General features: G+C 48.4%; 3 protein-coding genes across 12 annotated transcripts; 2 read left to right on the top strand and 1 right to left on the bottom strand.

The window, feature by feature from the left end:
* The first annotated feature begins 4,492 nt into the window (after positions 1 to 4,492).
* NR1I3 (nuclear receptor subfamily 1 group I member 3) lies at positions 4,493 to 9,094 on the top strand. 8 transcript variants are annotated; one of them, XM_063104206.1, is made up of 8 exons: positions 4,493 to 4,512; positions 5,182 to 5,312; positions 6,668 to 6,837; positions 7,056 to 7,195; positions 7,422 to 7,567; positions 7,660 to 7,776; positions 7,968 to 8,073; positions 8,965 to 9,094. In XM_063104206.1, the coding sequence occupies exons 1-8, from the start codon at positions 4,493 to 4,495 to the stop codon at positions 9,092 to 9,094; spliced, it is 960 nt and encodes a 319-aa protein (XP_062960276.1). The 8 variants fall into 8 exon arrangements, with proteins under 8 accessions (XP_062960276.1, XP_062960274.1, XP_062960278.1 ...); XM_063104204.1 differs by having other exon boundaries at positions 7,953 to 8,073; XM_063104203.1 differs by lacking the exon at positions 4,493 to 4,512 and adding an exon at positions 4,698 to 4,804.
* On the bottom strand, positions 8,286 to 12,792 carry TOMM40L (translocase of outer mitochondrial membrane 40 like). 3 transcript variants are annotated; one of them, XM_063104209.1, is made up of 10 exons: positions 12,659 to 12,792; positions 12,266 to 12,515; positions 11,915 to 11,982; positions 11,567 to 11,659; positions 11,174 to 11,275; positions 10,922 to 11,027; positions 10,610 to 10,732; positions 10,417 to 10,493; positions 10,104 to 10,206; positions 8,286 to 9,966 (listed from the first exon to the last, which is right to left on the bottom strand). In XM_063104209.1, the coding sequence occupies exons 2-10, from the start codon at positions 12,378 to 12,380 to the stop codon at positions 9,827 to 9,829; spliced, it is 927 nt and encodes a 308-aa protein (XP_062960279.1). In that variant the 5' UTR covers positions 12,381 to 12,515; positions 12,659 to 12,792; the 3' UTR covers positions 8,286 to 9,826. The 3 variants fall into 3 exon arrangements, with proteins under 3 accessions (XP_062960279.1, XP_062960281.1, XP_062960280.1); XM_063104211.1 differs by having other exon boundaries at positions 12,266 to 12,415; XM_063104210.1 differs by having other exon boundaries at positions 12,732 to 12,790.
* Positions 12,793 to 14,957: 2,165 nt separating this feature from the next.
* On the top strand, positions 14,958 to 15,990 carry APOA2 (apolipoprotein A2). The gene is made up of 3 exons (XM_063103751.1): positions 14,958 to 15,009; positions 15,349 to 15,481; positions 15,873 to 15,990. Exons 1-3 carry the CDS (start codon positions 14,958 to 14,960, stop codon positions 15,988 to 15,990), a joined length of 303 nt encoding a protein of 100 aa, XP_062959821.1.
* Positions 15,991 to 18,532: the final 2,542 nt, after the last annotated feature.

The following is an 18,532-nucleotide window of genomic DNA, read 5'->3' as shown; positions in this document are numbered from 1 at the left end:
ACAGATATCAAGTACAAACACGGCAGGTAACAACAGCAGGTAGCAACAGTTCAGAAGTCAGAAAGGAGTCAGGAGCTGGGCTAGAAGACTAATGAGAATCCTTCCAGTCGGGATAGCAAAGAATAACAAGCTATGAAAGACAGCAACTAAGGCCGGCCCGTGGCTCACCTGGGAGAGTGTGGTGCTGATAACACCAAGGCCACGGGTTTGGATCCCTATATAGGGATGGCTGGTTAGCTCACTTGGGAGAGCGTGGTGCTGACAATACCAAGTAAAGGGTTAAGATCCCCTTACTGGTCATCTTTAAAAAAAAAAAAAGACAGCAACTAAAAAGGAAATAGGAATGTCTCCAGACAACACCATGGAACCTACAGTGCTAGCAAAATGCTTGGCACAAAGTAGATACCTAGTAAATATTTATTGAATGAATGAATGCATTCATTCACAAATAATAGCCTATGATGCCAATGGAAAGAGCATGAGTTTGGAATCAAACCTTAAATCATATTGTAGCCTGTTTGTTCATTCTATAAACATTTATTATATGTGCCTGGAATACACGAGACCCTAAGGATCCAAAAATAAAGAGTGCAGCCCTTGACTTCAACAACTCACAGTCGATTGACAGAGTCAGAAGAAACAGACAGTTGTTCTGCAATGTGATAAGTGCTGTGACGAATTTGTGCACAGAAGTGTAGCTCAACCTGTAGACTCCCAGAGGTGATCTGCACTCAGGCCTGGAGGGCCAAGAGGGTCAGGAGGACCAGGGGAGGAGGTTTTATAAGTAGGGGTGTGTGAGGCTATTCCAACCAGACAGAACAACAAGGTGAGTGATCACAGTGAATTCAGGGAACTCTAAATGCGGAAGCACATCTAGAGCCAAAGTGTGATGTGCTAGGTCAGGGGACGGAAGTGGGATGGAATAGATGAGGCCAGAGTAATAAATAGGGGCCTGATCACCAAGAACTTTGTGTAATATGCTAAAGAGATTGGGCTTTATCCTGAAGGTGATGGAAAGCAAATGAAGAATTTTAAGCAGGAGAGAGTCATGATCAAATTTGCATTTTAGAAATAGCAACAGCATGGAGGATGGGTTGGAAGGAGACGAGGCTGGGACTAGGGAGAATAATTTAACAAGCAACTGAGTAATGAGTGGAAAATGATGAGGGCCTGAACTTGCCTAAAAGGTAGTGGGCATGTAGAGGTCAGGACACAGGAATGACAAGTGACGGCATCTGGTCATTTTTAGGGAGGGAGAGAAGGGAGGCTAGGTGACTGCCCAGCTTCCTGCTTGGCAGCTGGGAGAGGGTAGCAGTGGAGGGGAAGGAAAGGAAGAGGGTAAGAGAATGAAATATATTGACTTTCTTCCTTGTTCCAAGCACTGTGTAAGGAATTTTATATATATTACTTTATTTAATCCTCACAGCAAACCTGGATAATGGGTCTTATTAACCCTCTTCTCCAGATAAGAAAATTGAAATTTAGAGAGCTCAACCAACATAGGTGTTTTTCAGACCCTGACCTGGGATAGGTAGATTGGAAGAGGGTGAAGACATCAGTTAACCCTGAAAGCTTGTTTGCCATGGATGCCAGGGGTATCCTGCAGCAGATTCCAGTCTTAGTCTGCTCTATGGGAAAGACCCTAAGGCTGGGGGAGCATTTCTGCACATAGAAGAGCAAGCTCAGAGAGGTCTGTCCCTAAGGAAACCTCATCTCAAAGAACTGCAAGGTGGACTTCTCCAAGAACAAGGTTCAGGGTAATCCCTAGATCCCAAGTGAAGGGGCAGACCTGGGTCAGAACATCTTTCTCCCCCTGGCCTCTCTCTAAGCATTCAATGCTGATCTAGGAAGAGGATGTATTTCTCCCTTCCACCATCTGGGATTGGCCCAGCCTGGTGATTGATATCTCATTCCCAGGGCCTCATGGAGCTGGGTCTCAGTCATGTCAGACACTAAGGAAGAAGCAAAGAAGTAATTCAGCTAGTAAGAGCCAGAGTTAGAATATGAACCTAAGTCTGTATGACTCCAAAGCCCACATTACCCACTTTCTTATGTTGGGATAATCACCAAGGAAATATAGAAGTTAGTTTGGGTAGGGTTGACAGTGAGCTCCATTTTAGACATATTGAAATTGAGATGCCTATGTAAGATTCATGTGAATTCATCTAATAAACTGTTGAGTATATTAGCCCTTGTACAAGTTATTTAAACTCTCTGAGCCTGTTTTCTCATCTGTAAAAAAGTGATATTACCTATCTTATAGGGTTAACACAGGTAAGGATTGTTACTCAGTATTCTGCTCATATTGCACACCCAATAAGAATAAATGAATGAGGAAATTACCTGTAGTACCTATAATAGTATACATAATCTTTACCACACAATTTAGGGTTCAAGTATATATTTCCTTTTAAGATCTAGGAGTTTATTCAGTCTCCATAATTATACTGCAAATTTCTCTGTTATAGGGACCCTCTCTTTTGTCCCTCTCATGGTGCCTAGCCACAGAGTGGGCCCTTGATAACTTATTGCTAGGTTAAATTGTCAACTGTGGAAGTGTTTCAGGGCCCAAGTATGGAGGATCCCTCTCTTCTTCCTGTAGTCTCTTTCCTGGTTGGTGTTACCACTGTCCTCTCAATCTACCACACTAGACACCTGGAGTCATCTTTGACTCCTCTTCTTCCTGCTCAGCCCAGATATTTTAGTAGTACTATTTCACTTCCCATGTATTTCTCAAAACACTTTCCTCCTCTACATCCTACCACTATCCTTGTTCAGGCTTAATCTCTCACCTACATTAAGGAATAGCTTTCTAACAGATCTTTTTGCCTTCAGTCCTGCCTCCTCAAACTCATCCTTAAACAGCCAGCAGAGTAAGCTTTCTAGAATATAGACTTGACTGTGTCATTTCCCAGCTTACCCTTTAAAAGCTTTATGGACACATGAGGTCTCCTGTGATCTGGCCCTACCTACATCTCAGCCTCGTATCCAATTTATCCAGCCTTATCTCGTCCCACTCCACAACTGAAATGTCCTGCTCCAGCAAGAGAGGCCTGTTTGTGGTTCTACCCGATTTTATCTTTTCATATCTGGCTTCTTGAACTTCTCGGATTACACCTTCTGCCTAGACGCCTTTTATTTTCCCCTGGCTAATTCCGCATTATCCTTTAAAAACCAATTCATTTGCCACTCCTCCAAGAAGCCTTTCCTGCCTCCTCCTCAACATCCCTTTGCCAAAGCAGGATTAGGTGTTCATCTTCTGTGGTCTCATCATGCTCTGCGCATAGCACCATCGTTGATCTGACTATATTTCTTTATATTTGTTTAAAGGTCTATCTCCCTGACGAGCATTTAAACTCCATGAGGGCAGGAGAGCATTCTATTCATCTTTTATCCTGAGTGTTTAACACATAGTATGTTCTCATATCTGTTGATTGAATGAATTAGTATGAATTCGCACAGAGACACATTCAACAAAAGGCACCAACAGATATATTCAAACAAATATACTCACCATCTCCCAAGGACCAGATCAAAGCACTGATGCTCTCTGAAACTCACCTTATTTCAAAACGCAAAGTTATGCCTAGTTGGATGTTGTACGATTTGCAGTTAAGGATTCTACCAATTCATCTGGGAACCTAAACAAGGCTCTTTTTAACTCAGTCTCTCCTCTCTGTCTCTGAGTGTGTGTACGTGTGTGTGTGTGTGTGCATGTTTGTTAAAAAATCATTAAGCATTTCAAGATGGCAACAGCAGTGCATTGAACCAAGTGTGGGGACTCCTCTGAATGCAGAGCCTTGTGTGACTGCACAGGTCACACACCCATGAAGCCAGCTCTGATGCAAGAGTTCCCAAATCAACCCCAAACACCTCTAATTTATTAGAGGTACTCTGACTTAATTCTCAACCCTCCCTAGTAACGAAGTGGGACTCCTTCTAGCTCTTTGCATGGGCCCTTAATTAGACTCCAGTCTCGTTTTAAGAACTTTTCTTTTGGGAAACTTGTGCAATTGTTACACCTATTCTTTTTACTACTGACACACTGCATGTGAAAAATCTTTCTCTGTTTCTCCCCCTCTTTCTGTCTTCCCAGCTTGGCAAGGATCCCTGTACAGAGGAGGCTGCAGATGTAGCCTGAAGCTCAGCAGTAGGGAAAATCTCCATAAATCTAATAAGGAGCAGCTTCTAATATGTCATGAGGTCACCACCCACTGGTGTCCCTCCCCATGTACCACCAACCAGAACTTTGGGCATGCTAGGAAAACCTCCCATCCAGGCCTTTGCCCTGGGTTCAGAGTCTGTGCCCTACCTACATAGTAGCTGAGAGCATCTAAGGGCACACACAACAGAAGGCCCTTGTTTTTCAGGTACCGAAAGCCATAGTCCCTAACTCCAATCACTGGCAGCTCCTGAGATCAGAGGGAAAGCAAGGCCAGCGTGGGAGTTGGGGAGAGGCATACCACACCAGATTCTGTGGCCTGCAGGTGGCATGCTGCCTAAGAGGAGCAGGTAGGAAAATTGTTGGGGGCCAGAGACTAAAAGTAATAAAATACAGATAGTGCTGGGGATCAGGTTCAGGTCAGATATAGGAAGAGGCTCTGCAGAAGTGAGAGAAGGTCAAGGGTGGCCCAGAGCAGACTGCTAACCCCTTACACATTCAGGGGTCTGTAGTGGCCACTCCAATACCTAAAGCCATGGCCAGTGGAGAAGACGAGCCAAGGAACTGTGTGGTGTGTGGGGACCGAGCCACAGGCTATCACTTCCATGCCCTGACTTGTGAAGGCTGCAAGGGTTTCTTCAGGTGAGAGCCTCCTCCCCAGTAGAAATAAGCCCCCAAACTTCCAATCAGTAAACCTAAAAACCCCAGCACAGGCTTGAGTTTGTCCAGCCACATTACTTCTGTATCTTGGAGTCTAACTACCCTGTGGCTAGCACTTTACATCTTGCCACCCACAAGATACATACACTGGTGGCATAATAACAGAGTGAGGCCAAATTTTGTCTGACGGATACAGATGTGTCCTATCCTATCCACCCCTGGGGACCTTGGGCACAGCTCAGATTAGCTCATGTCACCACAGATTCCCAGGTCTTTTAGACCATGTCCTCAGCCCCTTCTATTCTCACCTGCATGTTCACTGCCATTCCAGACCCTAATAATGTCTCTGTCTCTCCCAGACGAACAGTTGGCAAAAGCACTAGTCTCACTTGCCCCTTCGCTGGAAGCTGTGAGGTCAGCAAGGCTCAGAGGCGCCATTGCCCAGCCTGTAGGCTGCAGAAGTGCCTGGATGCTGGCATGAGGAAAGACAGTGAGTTGCCCCCTACCAGCCCAACAATCCTTTGACTGTGTCTCTCTGCTTTGTCCTTGTAAAAGCTCAGCCTCTACATAGCAGGCAGAGTAAGCTTTTTGAAACTAGTTGGATTATGTCACTATTCTGCTCAAAACCTCTAATGGCTCCCTATCTCTCTTAAGTTACATGATCTCATGGTCTAGTTCCCCCACACTACCTTGCAGACTTGCTCAATCCATTCCAGCCACACTGACTTTAATGCCAACCTTGAACACATCAAACACACTCTTCCCCAGGACTTTTGCACTTATCCTCTCCCTTACCTGAAAGACTCTTCTAGATATTCTTTTTTTTTTTTTTTTTTTTTGGTGGCTGGCCGGTATGGGGGATCCGAACCTGTGACCTTGGTGGTACAAGGCTGCACTCTAACCCACTGAGCTAGTTGGCCAGCCCTTCTCCTAGATATTCATATAGCTATGGCTTGCCTTCTCTCTTCTATCTCTTGAGTATGGTGTCTGCCACCTAGTAGGTACTCAATAATTGTTTAATTAATTAATGCTTTCTCTATGCCAGGTGACTATGCTATATGCCCAACAGATGATATAACTTGCTGCTGGCCGGGTAGCTCAGTTGGCTTCAGTGTAGTGTTATAAAACCAGTGTCAGGGTTTGCATCCTCATATATCCAGCAGCCAAAAAAAAAAAAAAGGTTAACTTGCATTCAACTAAAAAGTTGTACAGTCAATATTCAAACTCAAGTCTGTCTGACTCCCAAACTCTTGCTTTTTCCAATATATCATATTATTTTTCAATACAGAGCAGTGGAAAGGAAACTGTAGAAGTCAAAAGATTGTGGTTTGAATTCAGTCCACATCACTTATTTTGTGACCTTGGACCTATCATTGGAATCTAAGCCTGTTTATGTTTCTGAAAAATCTGAATAAGACCTGCCTTGTCTATGATAGCATTGTTTCATCCAGTGAGATTTATTTAAACTTGGAACCTTTGAAATTACAATGCTACTCAAACTAAGGTGATATTTCAATTATCGAGACCGCTCCCTCTTCAGTGTTTCCCCAGAAGCTAAACATCTCCTTACACCCTCCCCACTTTACTCGCCACCCTTCCCTTCTCTCCCACAGTGCACTGATTTCTGCTGCAGTGCCTCATGGGTTGGTGAGAGCATGCAAGAATCCCCTGCCACATGGAGCCTCTTGGATTTCAGCCAAGTCCCAGGAAGCCCAAGAAACTCTCCTCCCTTCTCCCATCCTTCATTGTGCAGGGCGGCTGAGGGTCCCAGATCCAGGACTGGCAGAGAGAGGTGGTGCTCTCTGCTGGTTTCATTACCTTTGTCGTATCTCTTGCTTGGCACAGTGATACTGTCAGCAGAAGCCCTGGCATTGCGGCGAGCAAAGCAGGCCCAGCGGCGGGCACAGCAAAAACCTATGCAGCTGAGTAAGGAGCAGAAGGAGCTGGTCCAGACACTCTTGGGGGCCCACACTCGCCACGTAGGCACCATGTTTGACCAGTTTGTGCAGTTCAGGGTGAGCACTTATAGGATCTGGGCTGGACTGTGATCAAAAGGGAACTCAAGGAGGCTGATCTCAGGGAGAGGACTATGTGCTATGCACCAATATAGAGGACAGGACTTCTCCAGAACCCCAGCCTGGGCAAGCTCCTCAGCAAGGAACCCTTCCAAGACTGGAGAAGCCTGAAGGAGAGCCCTAGGGCCAGGGTGTTGCTCATGTTCTGATCTCTGCAGCCTCCAGCTCATCTGTTCATCCATCACCAACCCCTGCCTGCCCTGGCCCCTGTGCTGCCTCTGCTCACACACATCGCAGACATCAACACTTTCATGGTACAGCAAATCATCAAGTTCACCAAGGATCTTCCCCTCTTCCGGTGAGTATCCTCCCCTCATCTTTCAGGAAGCAAACATTTCAGTAAAGCATACCCTAACCCCCCAAAAAAGTCATTGACCGAACTAACACATCCCTCAGCCTTTCCAAGCACCAGGTCTAGAATTTCCAGCTTTGTTTCTAAATGTGTCAATCAGGACTGGGAGTTCCTCTCCCTCTCTGAAGTTCAGGTTTGAGTCTAAAGTGCCCTTGTTTCCTGCTCTCCACAGGTCCCTGCCCATAGAGGACCAGATCTCCCTTCTCAAAGGAGCAGCTCTGGAAATCTGTCACATTGCACTCAATACAACTTTCTGTCTCCAAACACAAAACTTCCTCTGTGGACCTCTTCGCTACACAATGGAAGATGGAGCCCATGGTATTTTGACAGAGCAGTAGAAGGCATGTATCCTTGTGGTATGGTATGTGGTAAGGTGACCTGGAGGCTCCTAAACCTAGCATCTCCCACAGCGGGGTTCGAGGCTGAGTTTTTGGAGTTGCTCTTTCACTTTCATGGGACACTGAGACGACTGCAGCTGCAGGAGCCTGAGTATGTGCTCATGGCTGCCATGGCCCTCTTCTCTCCTGGTGAGTACCTCCCAAAGCCCAGAAACTTTTGCTCCACCACCTCTGTCCAAACTCTCAACTCCTTGAATCCATCCATCCCAGGACTTCTAGCCTTCAAACCTGCAGAGAGGGTCTATACCAGCCTCGCTCCTGAGGCTCTGTACAGGCCCACCCCACCCCCCACGTGTCCTTCCCAGTTCCCTATCTTACAGACCGGCCTGGAGTTACCCAGAGAGAGGAGATTGATCAGCTGCAAGAGGAGATGGCACTGACTCTGCAGAGCTACATCAAGGGCCAGCAGCCAAGGCCCCGGGACAGGTATAGTGGGAGACTGGGGCTTGGAGACCCTACCAGGGCAGGAAGAGGTTAGAACACTGAGCTCAGGATGACTGTTTTACTGTCCTTTTCTTTGGGAAACCAGGTCTCTTGGGGGTCTAGTCCTTCACTCTGGCCATCCCCATCTCACGTATTTATAGCATCCAAAGTGCCCTTACTTTACTGCCATTTCATCTCACTTTTTCCAGATTTTTTTATTCAGTAGAGATGCAAAGTAGTAGCTCACAGGCTCTGTATAATAGCATTCCTGAGATTGACGACCTCCATCACCTCACCAGTCCAGCTTCTCCAGATTAAAGCAGACTTTTAAGAGTCTTGTTTGCTCTTTTTCCTTGGCCCTTCCTCTCCTCTCCATTGGGCCAATTCCTTTAATTTTTCATTTCCCTTGAAGTTATGGTCATTCACAGTTTCATGGACAAAACCAGTCCCTGGTTCAATAGTCCGTGATCTATCAAGGCTTTGAAGTACATACCACTTCTGTTCTTGCTCATACCTCAATGAGCCAGTTTGGCCAGAGAGGGGATGCTTTAAACCATAGAACATACTGACCCTCGAGAACCTGCTATAGAAGGTCAGACCCTCAGATTCTACACAGTTGAAGTTCTGGCCAAGTCTGGGGCTTTCTTCACACTTGGCCTTCAGAGCTCTGGGTTCAGGAAAAACCAAGCATGGTGAGAAAAAACAATGTCAGGCAGAGGCCCCCTTGGGGACCTCTGGAACCTTTGATAATGTGTCATACCAGAACATGATTTTCTCTAATGTTCAGACCTAGCTTCACTGAGGCACAGTTCAGGGGATCAGGGCCTCAGGACAAGACACCAGCTGCTGTATTTCCCTCCACTTTCCCTGGTAACCCCACTACTTCCTCCAAAGGTTTCTGTATGCAAAGCTGCTGGGCCTGCTGGCTGAGCTCCGGAGCATTAAGAATGAATATGAGTATCAAATCCAACATATCCAGGGACTGTTTGCCATGATGCCACTGCTCCAGGAGATCTGTAGCTGAGGCCTGGGCTCACCACCGTCCCCAGCCCACCTGGGACACACTGGACTGGAAAGGGGCAAATACTGGGACCACAGATTGTGACCAGTAGAAAAGCAGCCCTGTGGCTACAATGAAAGATTAAAGCAATAACTGCCTCTTCATGCATCATGGGGAAAGCGGGGGGTGACCATGGCGACAAAGTTTTTCTCTGGAACCACAGAAGATGGGCAAGGAAGAAGCCTCACGGGTTGAGAGGTAAAGAAGCTCCTTCTGGGAATGGGTGGGCTCCACCTTCTGAGGCCAAAGGTTTAGCCCTTCAGCCCTACTTTCCCAGCCTTGGGAAGCTCTGGGGTACAAAACCAGATGGGGAACTAATCCCATGCAGACTTTTCTGCTCCAAAGACGAAGGGGCTAGGAGCTTTAATCAAAAGGGAAACAAAGAAGGAAGCAGAGGGGGAAAGGGGAATTCAGCCAGACATACCCCTTAATACTTCTCCCTTAGTCCAGAGCCACGAGAGCACGAGGACGATGATAGTGGGGCTGGTGGCCGAGGTGGTAGCCTCAAACCACTGCCTTATCGGCTGCCCCTGTGGTAGCTCTAGTTCTGAGGAGGGCATGGTCCTGTCCCCCACTCTGCTCCTGGGACCTAGAAGTTACCCAGGAAGGTGGACTCTGGAGAGAGGCCTAGTCTCTGGCCCTAGGGCATCTGACTCAGAGGTTCCAGCTGCTGTGGGGACTGGTTCTGGGACAACCTCAGCCCACAGTGATACTGAAGCCACAATGGAATCTGTTGCGCCAGTGATTGAGGAAGGCTCCGAGGGCTAGGGTGACAGGGAGGGGGGGCATCTTCTTCTCCAGCACAGCACCTACACACCAGTTACTATCCACCAAGCCTGTTGGGGAAGAGAATATTGACTAAGTTAGTTAAGAGGGCTTGGAGAAAGGAGTACGCAGAAGTAAGGTAGAGCTTGTCTCCCTCTGTATCCCCCAGTCCCTCAGCACATCTGAATGTCATTGCAATAACCTTTACCTCTAAACACCATGTTGGCCTGGGGCAGAGTTAGGTGGTAACCAAAGGAGAAGGTTGTGTCTTGTAGCCGTGTGTTTGCCTCAAACTCCACTCCAACCTGAACCTGAGAACCATGGGCAAAGATGAGAGAGGGATCATTCTCAGTGAAGACTAGAGGGGTTCTGAGAGGGGAGCAGCAGAACAAAGGCACACATGAGAATATTTACATAGTGTGGGTAGGAAGAATACCATGTCAGCAGGGCTAGTGGAGGTCCAGAGGGGCAAAAGTTCGTGACTGACTTTCTGGGGTGAGGGATGAGACCCATGATCTCACCTGTTCATTTGCCCTGTGGTAATAACTTGCATGGGCCCCGCCTGATCCCACATTCAATGTAGCTACCCAGTGTACGGCTGTAAAACCAAAGTACAGGGGGAAAGGAGCATTACTATAGTAGGACACAGGCCAGGAACCCTAACGAAGTCCAGAATTGCCACCTCCATCACTACCCCACCTTGCCCCATAATACCTGAATACTTCCCAGCCAGTGTCAAGATGGCCCCCTCTTCGCCTGGCCGTCGGTGATAAACTAGCTCTCCTCCCAGCACCAGCCGGTGAGTGAGACTCTGTAGGAAGTGAGCCACCATGATCACTGTGGGGAGTGGGGAGACACGAACTCAGTCATAGAGACAACATCCAGCTCCCTCTCCCCAGGAACCCCAATCCCAGCCTGCCCAAGAAGTTCCTTTTCTAATCCCCAAACTGTACAGAAGATAAAGAGGCATAGCCAACATTAGCAGATGGGCAGCCAAGATAAAAGAGCCCTGCCCCAATTCCTCACCCGATTCCCCAATCAGGTCAGGATTTCCTAGAGTCAGAGTGGCTGTGTAGTCATCTCCCCGGTACTCTCCATCAAACTGCCACGTCAGGAACTTGGCCTGCTGTGTCTGGGTGGGGAAAGAAAGAAGTAAAATCTCTCTCCCTCTTAATGGTCACTATTGCCCCTGCTCCTCCCCCTGGAACCACCAGAGCAGGACACTCATGCAGGAGAAAGAGGAAGTGCCTCTGGATGGAGGCAGAAACTGTAGGTCACCTGGAAGACAGCCTTAGCTCGGAGCTGCTCTGTCAAGAGGAGCAGGACCTGGGCGTTGAGGCTGCCGCTGCTGTCCATATCCCCTACCACAGTGGGGAACACCTGTGGAATGAAGAGTGTAGACAGTAAGGAGAGTGTAGACAGTAAGGCTGAGTCCCATTCAGACTGAACCCAAAGGATTTCATTAACCTTACCCAGCGCCCCCTGGTGGAGGCACAAAGATAAACTCTGGGCTGTTCACACAAACGTTTCCCTACCCTTTCCCATTCAGAAGAGTCACAGAGAATCAGGTTACTGTCCATTCTTCCCCATGACACACACATTTCCTTCTCTTCCAGACCCGAGTCCCAGGTGGGCTTTTAGGGAGATGACGGAGGTGTGTGGAGCCCTCACCTCAGTGGGGCTAAGCTGCCAGTCCCCTGCATAGGCCGCATGGAGGTGATAGCCCGGCAAGCCCAGGGCACTCATGTGCACAGAGTGAGCCACCTGAGGAAAGAGGAGTCAATGGAGGAGAGAGCATTCCTGCTCCATTTCAGTGCTGCTGCATCACCCTTAGAATCCCAAATATCCCAACAGATTAAAAACAACAAGTCCCACAGGTAAGGGAGATAAAGAGAGCCCCACATCCTCCCTCATTTGTCCCAAATAGTCTGGCTAATCCTGGAGTACAAAGCAAAGGAGAAGAGTATTCAGGGATAGGCAAGGAAGAATAGTGAGCAGGGGCCAGAGAAGTGGGAGCACCTGGAAATGGCTGCTCAGAACCTTGTTGACAACAAGCTTCACTCCCTCCATCTGTGCTGGGAATACATCTGAAGGGGGTGGGAAGAAGGCAAGGAATAAGCACAGGCAAGAAACCTCTATCCCCAAGAGGTAGTCTCCCCTTTCAATCCCATAGGAGGCACTTTGGAGGTATTGACCTCCTTTCAAGTCCTGCAACAAAATGTTCCACTTATTTGGGCACCTGATCCTCCCTGACGCCGATGCCCCAGCTGTGATTTCCCCTTTCCTGCTCCCATCGCTGGACACCCAGCATTTAAGACCCTCCACTCCTCGTCCCCTACATCTTGAGACAGTCAAATGCCAAGTTCTCACCTTTGCATAGCCGGTGCAACTCATCGAAGCTCCCAGGGTTGGGCAGAGGTTCCTCTCGGCGGGGGCCCCGGCGGGGCAAAGTCCCCATCGGTGACAGGCCCAATGTGTTCCCCATATTAGTTCAGATGACAGGGAGGGGAACGGGTCAGCCTAGGAAAGGACGCTAGTGCTCCCTCTACCCACCACGGGCCCCACCCTCCATCATCTGGTTCCCCAGTCCCAGAAACTTCCACATGGTCCGATGCTAGACCTGTAACAGGAAGAGTTGGGGGAGAGAGCAACGATAGGGAGACCGACCTCAGGCACACTCCTGCCCTATCTGATTCCTCACCCCCACCTGTCACCCCGTCCTCTCTCCCACTCTCTAATCCTAGCCCTCACCACAGTCCTCACCTAGCTTCCGACCGTCTCTACTCTTCATTCCCAGGTTCCAAGGCCAAGACCGCAATGGAGCAGCATCCCTTACCATCTCAGATCATCATGCTGTCCCTTTCTCCCGGGCACACCCGGTCATCTTGATGGGGGCAGCCATCTTGAGTGATGGCAAGACTGCGGCTTCACGCTGCATTCCCATTGTGGCCATGAGCGCCATCTTGGAACTGGGCAAAGAAAGACATCAAAGACGCAACCCTCCGGTGGTTGGGCCCCGCCCAATTGATAAAAAAAAATAAAAATAAAAATAAATAACAGCTGGCTCGATCTCCCAAGGGCCAATGGGAGAGGAGGAAGCAAAGGAATGACAGGCGTGAAGGCCCGAGAGCTTTAAGTCCGGCGCTGCAGAGGCAGGCAGGACTTGATTTGGTGGCCCCTTAGTCTTCAGCAGAAGACCTTAAATCGCCCAGCTTCTCCAAGGTCGGGAAAAACCTGTGAGTGTAGAAGACGCTAGAGGGAGCATCTGGAAGCTTGGGCCACTGAAACTCCGTCCACCACCCATAAGAAAAGCGAAACTAGAGCCTAAAAACATGCATTTTGTGAAGGGTGGCGGAGGGAAAGACTATGAACTTCTTTCGAACCATGGTTCATTCCTATCGAGCCCCTGGGGAATCCGCACAGTCCTTCACAGTCCATCTCCAAATGAATACTACTCCCAAGCACAGGTCTCCCTAGGACATGGACTCACACCTCCCTTCTGGAGATCTAACCCTCTCAATGTTCGCCCTCTTGCTTTCGTGGTGGAATGGAAATGGGTATGAGAGTTTGGGGTAGAGGAGCAGGTTCTAACAACTATTCCCTGAAATAGCTGCCCTCTACAGTTAACCCTTCCTTCCCCAAGTCCCCAGGCAGAGTTGGCAAATAAAATCTAGGACCATGGATTCTGGCCCCCAAATGTGCTCCACCCCAAGGCCAGGGGCAAACCAATGGGGTGACCCTCAAGCACTAACCAGTACACAGGAGAATAATTGAAGATGGAGTGAGATTTCTTGGTCTCTGGTTACTACCTCCCTCACTAGTTCCCACGCTTCCAACTCCACATCCCCACTCCCACGTCTCAAGAATGTTCCATGTATACAGGAAGTTAGCTTTGAGGGCAAAAGGGTGAAAGACACAAATGCTTCTGACATCTACTGAGCTGATTTCACCCAAATGCTTTGGGCCTTGGGAGAGTACCTGTGCCCTCCCTCAAAATCAGGGCTGGGACAAGGGCCAGAGGGATGCCATTGCCCCTGCTAACTCAATACTGGCTGACCATTACCTAGAACTGATAAGGTGATCAAATGACCATACACTTCAACCTTTACCCTGGCAGAAGACTCTTATACACCTCTTCCTGCCAGAGCCCTCCAGTGGGAGGGAGAGGACAGAGGCTGTTTTTGGAATTTGTTTTATTGGGGGTAGCATATGCTCATTGAACAGCACCCACGAGGATCATTCTGGACTCTCATGCTTTCTCCCCATGTCTCATTACACATTAACTCAAAAAGGGACAGAGTCAATCACACCAGCCCTCTGACCCTGACCCTCATTCCCCTAAGCCCCAATCCCTTACCCTTGCCACTAATTGAAACTCCTTTCTCCTTTCTTCTGTTCCCCAATACCTCTCTGCTAAGGAGCAGTGAAAAGGGGTAGGGTTGGAGAGATGAAATCTACCCATAATGGGATAAATATACCATGGGCTGAGGGCTTGATATGTCAGAGCTTTCCAGAGAAATAACTAGGAATCCTGCTTCCTGCTACATTCAAGCCCAAGGACTGCTAGCACCAGACTCCAAAAGAATGACTCTCAAATAAACCTGAAGTTTGTCCCCTTGGCCTCCACTAAGGCCTTTACCCACTACCTCTCACCCCATCACCATGAGTCCCCCATGTGCTTGTCCTCTCCTCTCCCTTTTCTCCAAATTGTTTACTCCAACTTGTTTACTCCAGTATGATCCTTGCCCCACTGGGCCCCTCCACGGTCCCTGTCACCTGACAGGGGGTGGGGAAGTGGACAAATATATAGCCCTTTCCTCTCCAAATGGCCAGGCACAGACCCCAAGGACAAAGACTCTGACTGGGTAGGGTAAGGGAGCAAGAGGTGTGGGCAGCATCCAAAGAGGACTGGGCTTTAATTGTGGAAAGGGAGGGAACAAGGTTGGGGTAGGGACATAGGGAGGGATTTCCCTGTGGAGGGGCTGAAGCCATTTGGCTTCAGTGTTCCCCTCTCCCCTGCCACCAACACTATTCCTAGGCCATCTTTCCCACTGTTGCCACCATGAAGCTGCTTGCAATGACCGTGCTGCTCCTTACCATCTGTAGCCTTGAAGGTGGGTGTGATGTGGAGAGGGGGGTCCAATGAGGAGAAGGTGCTGGGGGTCCTAGCCCTCCATCAGTCTTTGCTCCTATGCCCAGATCTGGCTACCAGATGGCGCTAAAGGAAGATTATTCCCTCTCTAAAGCCCAGAAAACCCATCCAAAGACCTGCCTGGGTACCTATTTGGGGAGGGGGTTGAGAGCTGGAATGGGTACTGGCAGAGGTGTGGCAGGAGGCCAGGATTCACTGCTGCAAACCCAGCTAAGAAGAGTGTGTTTGTGTGTATACGCACGCGCGCATGTGTGTGTGTATGTGTGTGTGTGTGTGTGTGTGTGTGTGTGTGTACATGCAGGAGCTTTGGTTCGGAGACAGGCGGAGGAGCCGAGTCTGCAGAGCCTCTTCTCTCAGTACTTTCAGACTGTGACCGATTATGGCAAGGACCTGGTGGACAAGGCCAAGGGCACAGAGCTTCAGGCCCAGGCCAAGTAAGTCTCAGGGAAAGGGGTTCAAGGGCTGTGGGACTGTGTGGAGAAAGAAGGGAAGGTGGGAGGGCCAAGGAAGACTAAGCTCAGGGGTGGAGATTAGGAAGGATTATGCTTAAATTAGAGAGAAAAATTCCTTTGTTACACAAAGATTCCACGTGCCTCTTGGACAGATAGGGGCAGCAGGAACTGGGCCTTGAATTTCAATCTCTAGGGTCTGTTCCTCTGCCCAATTGAGGGCTTGCCCCTCCTTCTAGAGTCTTTGACATGCCAGGATGAAACAGGCAGAAGAGTTTGGGGACCCTGGTCAGTCTGCTCTGACCTCCCACCACCAACAAGGCCCCTGCCAGTGGCTAGGTCCCTCATGCTGACCTTTAATCCCCTACCTATCCAGGACTTACTTTGAAAAGATGCAGGAGCAGCTGACACCTATAGTCAAGAAGTTTGGAACTGATCTGATTAACTTCGTGAGCCATTTCACGGACCACAAAACACAGCCTGCCACCCAGTGAGGTGTCCAAACAATTGTCTTCCAACCCCAACTGGACCCTAGAACACCCACTGGCCAGGCCTAGAGCCCCTCTCCCTACCTACCCCATTTTCTACAATAAATGCTGAAGGAATCAAGCTATGAAACTGGTGTATTTGTGGGGATGGGAGAAGTAGGGGATTGGGGGAGGAGTAGGAGAAAGGGAAAAGAAAAATCTGTTCAAAAAAGAGAGGGATTTGGGTATGGATGGGCGGAGAAAGGATTAAAGAGACAAATGATGGAAATGACAAAGTGGGGGTACCTGTGATTCTCCTTAAACCCAAGGAGTCTTCTACAGGCCTGGAAATGGCTCTCGGTGGAGCACTAAGGAGCCTTTACATTGGACACGGAACTATGAAAGGAATGAAGGATTCATCAACTGAATCCCTAGACTTCTGAAGGTCACTGGAAATGAAGGCACCCCTCAGAATTTTCTCTTAGTCATTCTATGAAGAGGAGAAAGTTTCCAAAAAATGAACCCAGGGATATCACCTGAAACCCTCCCTTCCCTTCTGAACCAGGGGAACAATATATTCCTCCCACCTACTTCTTCCTCCCCATAGTAAAAGACCCAGATGCACTCTTCTCTCTAAAAGTGCCTCTAGGGCCAAGCCCGTGGCGCATTCGGGAGAGTGCGGCGCTGGAACGCCGCGGGTTCGGATCCTACATGGGAATGGCCAGTGCACTCACTGGCTGAGTACCGGTCACGAAAAAGACAAAAAAAAAAAAAAAAGGTGCCTCTAATTCCTCCATTTAAAACCTCTCATCTAAGAGCCAGCCCGTGGCTCACTCGGGAGAGTGTGGTGCTGATAACACCAAGGCCATGGGTTCGGATCCCTATATAGGGATGGCTAGTTCGCTCACTTGGGAGAGCGTGGTGCTGACAACACCAAATAAAGGGTTAAGATCCCCTTACCAGTCATCTTTTAAAAAACAAACAAACAAACAAAAAAACTCTCTCATCTAGACTCTGTCTGGGGAAGACCCATTCCAAGCTCCTCCCCAGAATTATCCAGGTACTATTTATTGAACTGGCCTGTAGCCAGCTTAGAGCCTGGAACTAGTAGCCGTGGTAGCTGTTTAAAGGCCTGACAGATATCCAACATGGTGGACATGTGGGAATAGAGAAACTTTGGAGGCTATGATACAAGGACTAAATAAAAATTGAATGGAAATCAGGCTGCATTGATGATGACTTATAATCCCAAAATGTAGGGCAAGAGAAAATGAGGCATTTTCCAATAATAGTTTATTCCCACTTTATCTTTAAAACAATTACTTCCCTACCCTGGCTCATTTCTCATATCTCATCTGAAATCATCTTTCCCCCAGATACTGGAGATGGCTCCAATTTCTTCTATACTTGCATATGATCAGCCTTCTTAGTCTGGCCTTCAAGACCCTCACCACTCATGATTACTACCATCCCCTTCTCTTTCCCGATACCTACTTTTTTCTCATGTGGCAAAATGTGCAGGGACAAAGATCTAGTCAGTTATGCAAGGTGACCTTGAGGGCTGGCTGGTTAGAACAGATGGTTAGAGTGTGGTGCTGATAATGCAAAGGTCCAAGGTTCCATCCCTGTACTGGCCAGTGGACAAAAAGGAAAAAAAACCAAAACTCAAAAAACAAGGTGACCTTGGACAGGTTAATTAACTTCAAAGAGCCTGAATTTCCTGATAGGGTTAGTGAGAGGAAGAAATGGTAGAATGAACTGGAAAGCACTTTGAAATGTGTAAGTCACTATGCAATGCAAAGTTTCGGCCAGCATAGGGGGTTGCCAGGGATAAGGCTGGAGACTCCCAATTGGCTGCCGAGGAAAGGACTGAAAGGACTGCTGGGTGAGAGGCAGAACCCGCAGCATCTGATGAGGTTTAAATACTTCTAGATGGAGCTTCCTGGCAGTTTTGGAAACATAATAGGCACTGACAGGGATTCCTTGGCTGCCCACCCATGTGTTTTGGGGGAATGATGTCCCATCTGGACTCCACATACTCTCCCCTTTGTCTTATCCACCTCCAACCCTTATCAGGCTCTCTAAGGCCCCTCTTGTCCCAGGATCCACTGAAAACTCACCATTCCCATAAAAGCTTCCATTAGGAACTCAACACAGCTAGTCACACCATCCCTTCTGCATGTTTGGCTTTTCTGCTATGCTAATTCTCACATGCATGTACTGGATTGGTACTTTCTGGATTGGTGACTATTTGGTGTTGAACAGTCAGGCTCCCCCACAACCAACCTTCATTCAATTATCAGACACAGAAGGCTACACCGGGTGCAGAAGTTATTTCTTAGGTTCTAATGTCTCTGAAAGTGCCTAGGCTGCCAACACAGTCTAGACTGAAGCCCTGCTCCAGCTCCATCCCAGAGCACCTGCGGGGGGAGGGGTCAAGAGTCTCATCCCTCCCCCAGCTGCAATCAAACAAAATAATCCTGAAGTCCATTTGTCTATGAGTTCTGTGAGGTCAGAACTCTCTGCCTTACTCAAAACAGTATCTTCAATATCTAGCCTAGTGCTTAGC

This window comes from Cynocephalus volans, chromosome 8 (genome assembly GCF_027409185.1).
Source record: "Cynocephalus volans isolate mCynVol1 chromosome 8, mCynVol1.pri, whole genome shotgun sequence".
Taxonomy (NCBI): domain Eukaryota; kingdom Metazoa; phylum Chordata; class Mammalia; order Dermoptera; family Cynocephalidae; genus Cynocephalus; species Cynocephalus volans.
This window is presented reverse-complemented; position numbering and strand designations above follow the sequence as displayed.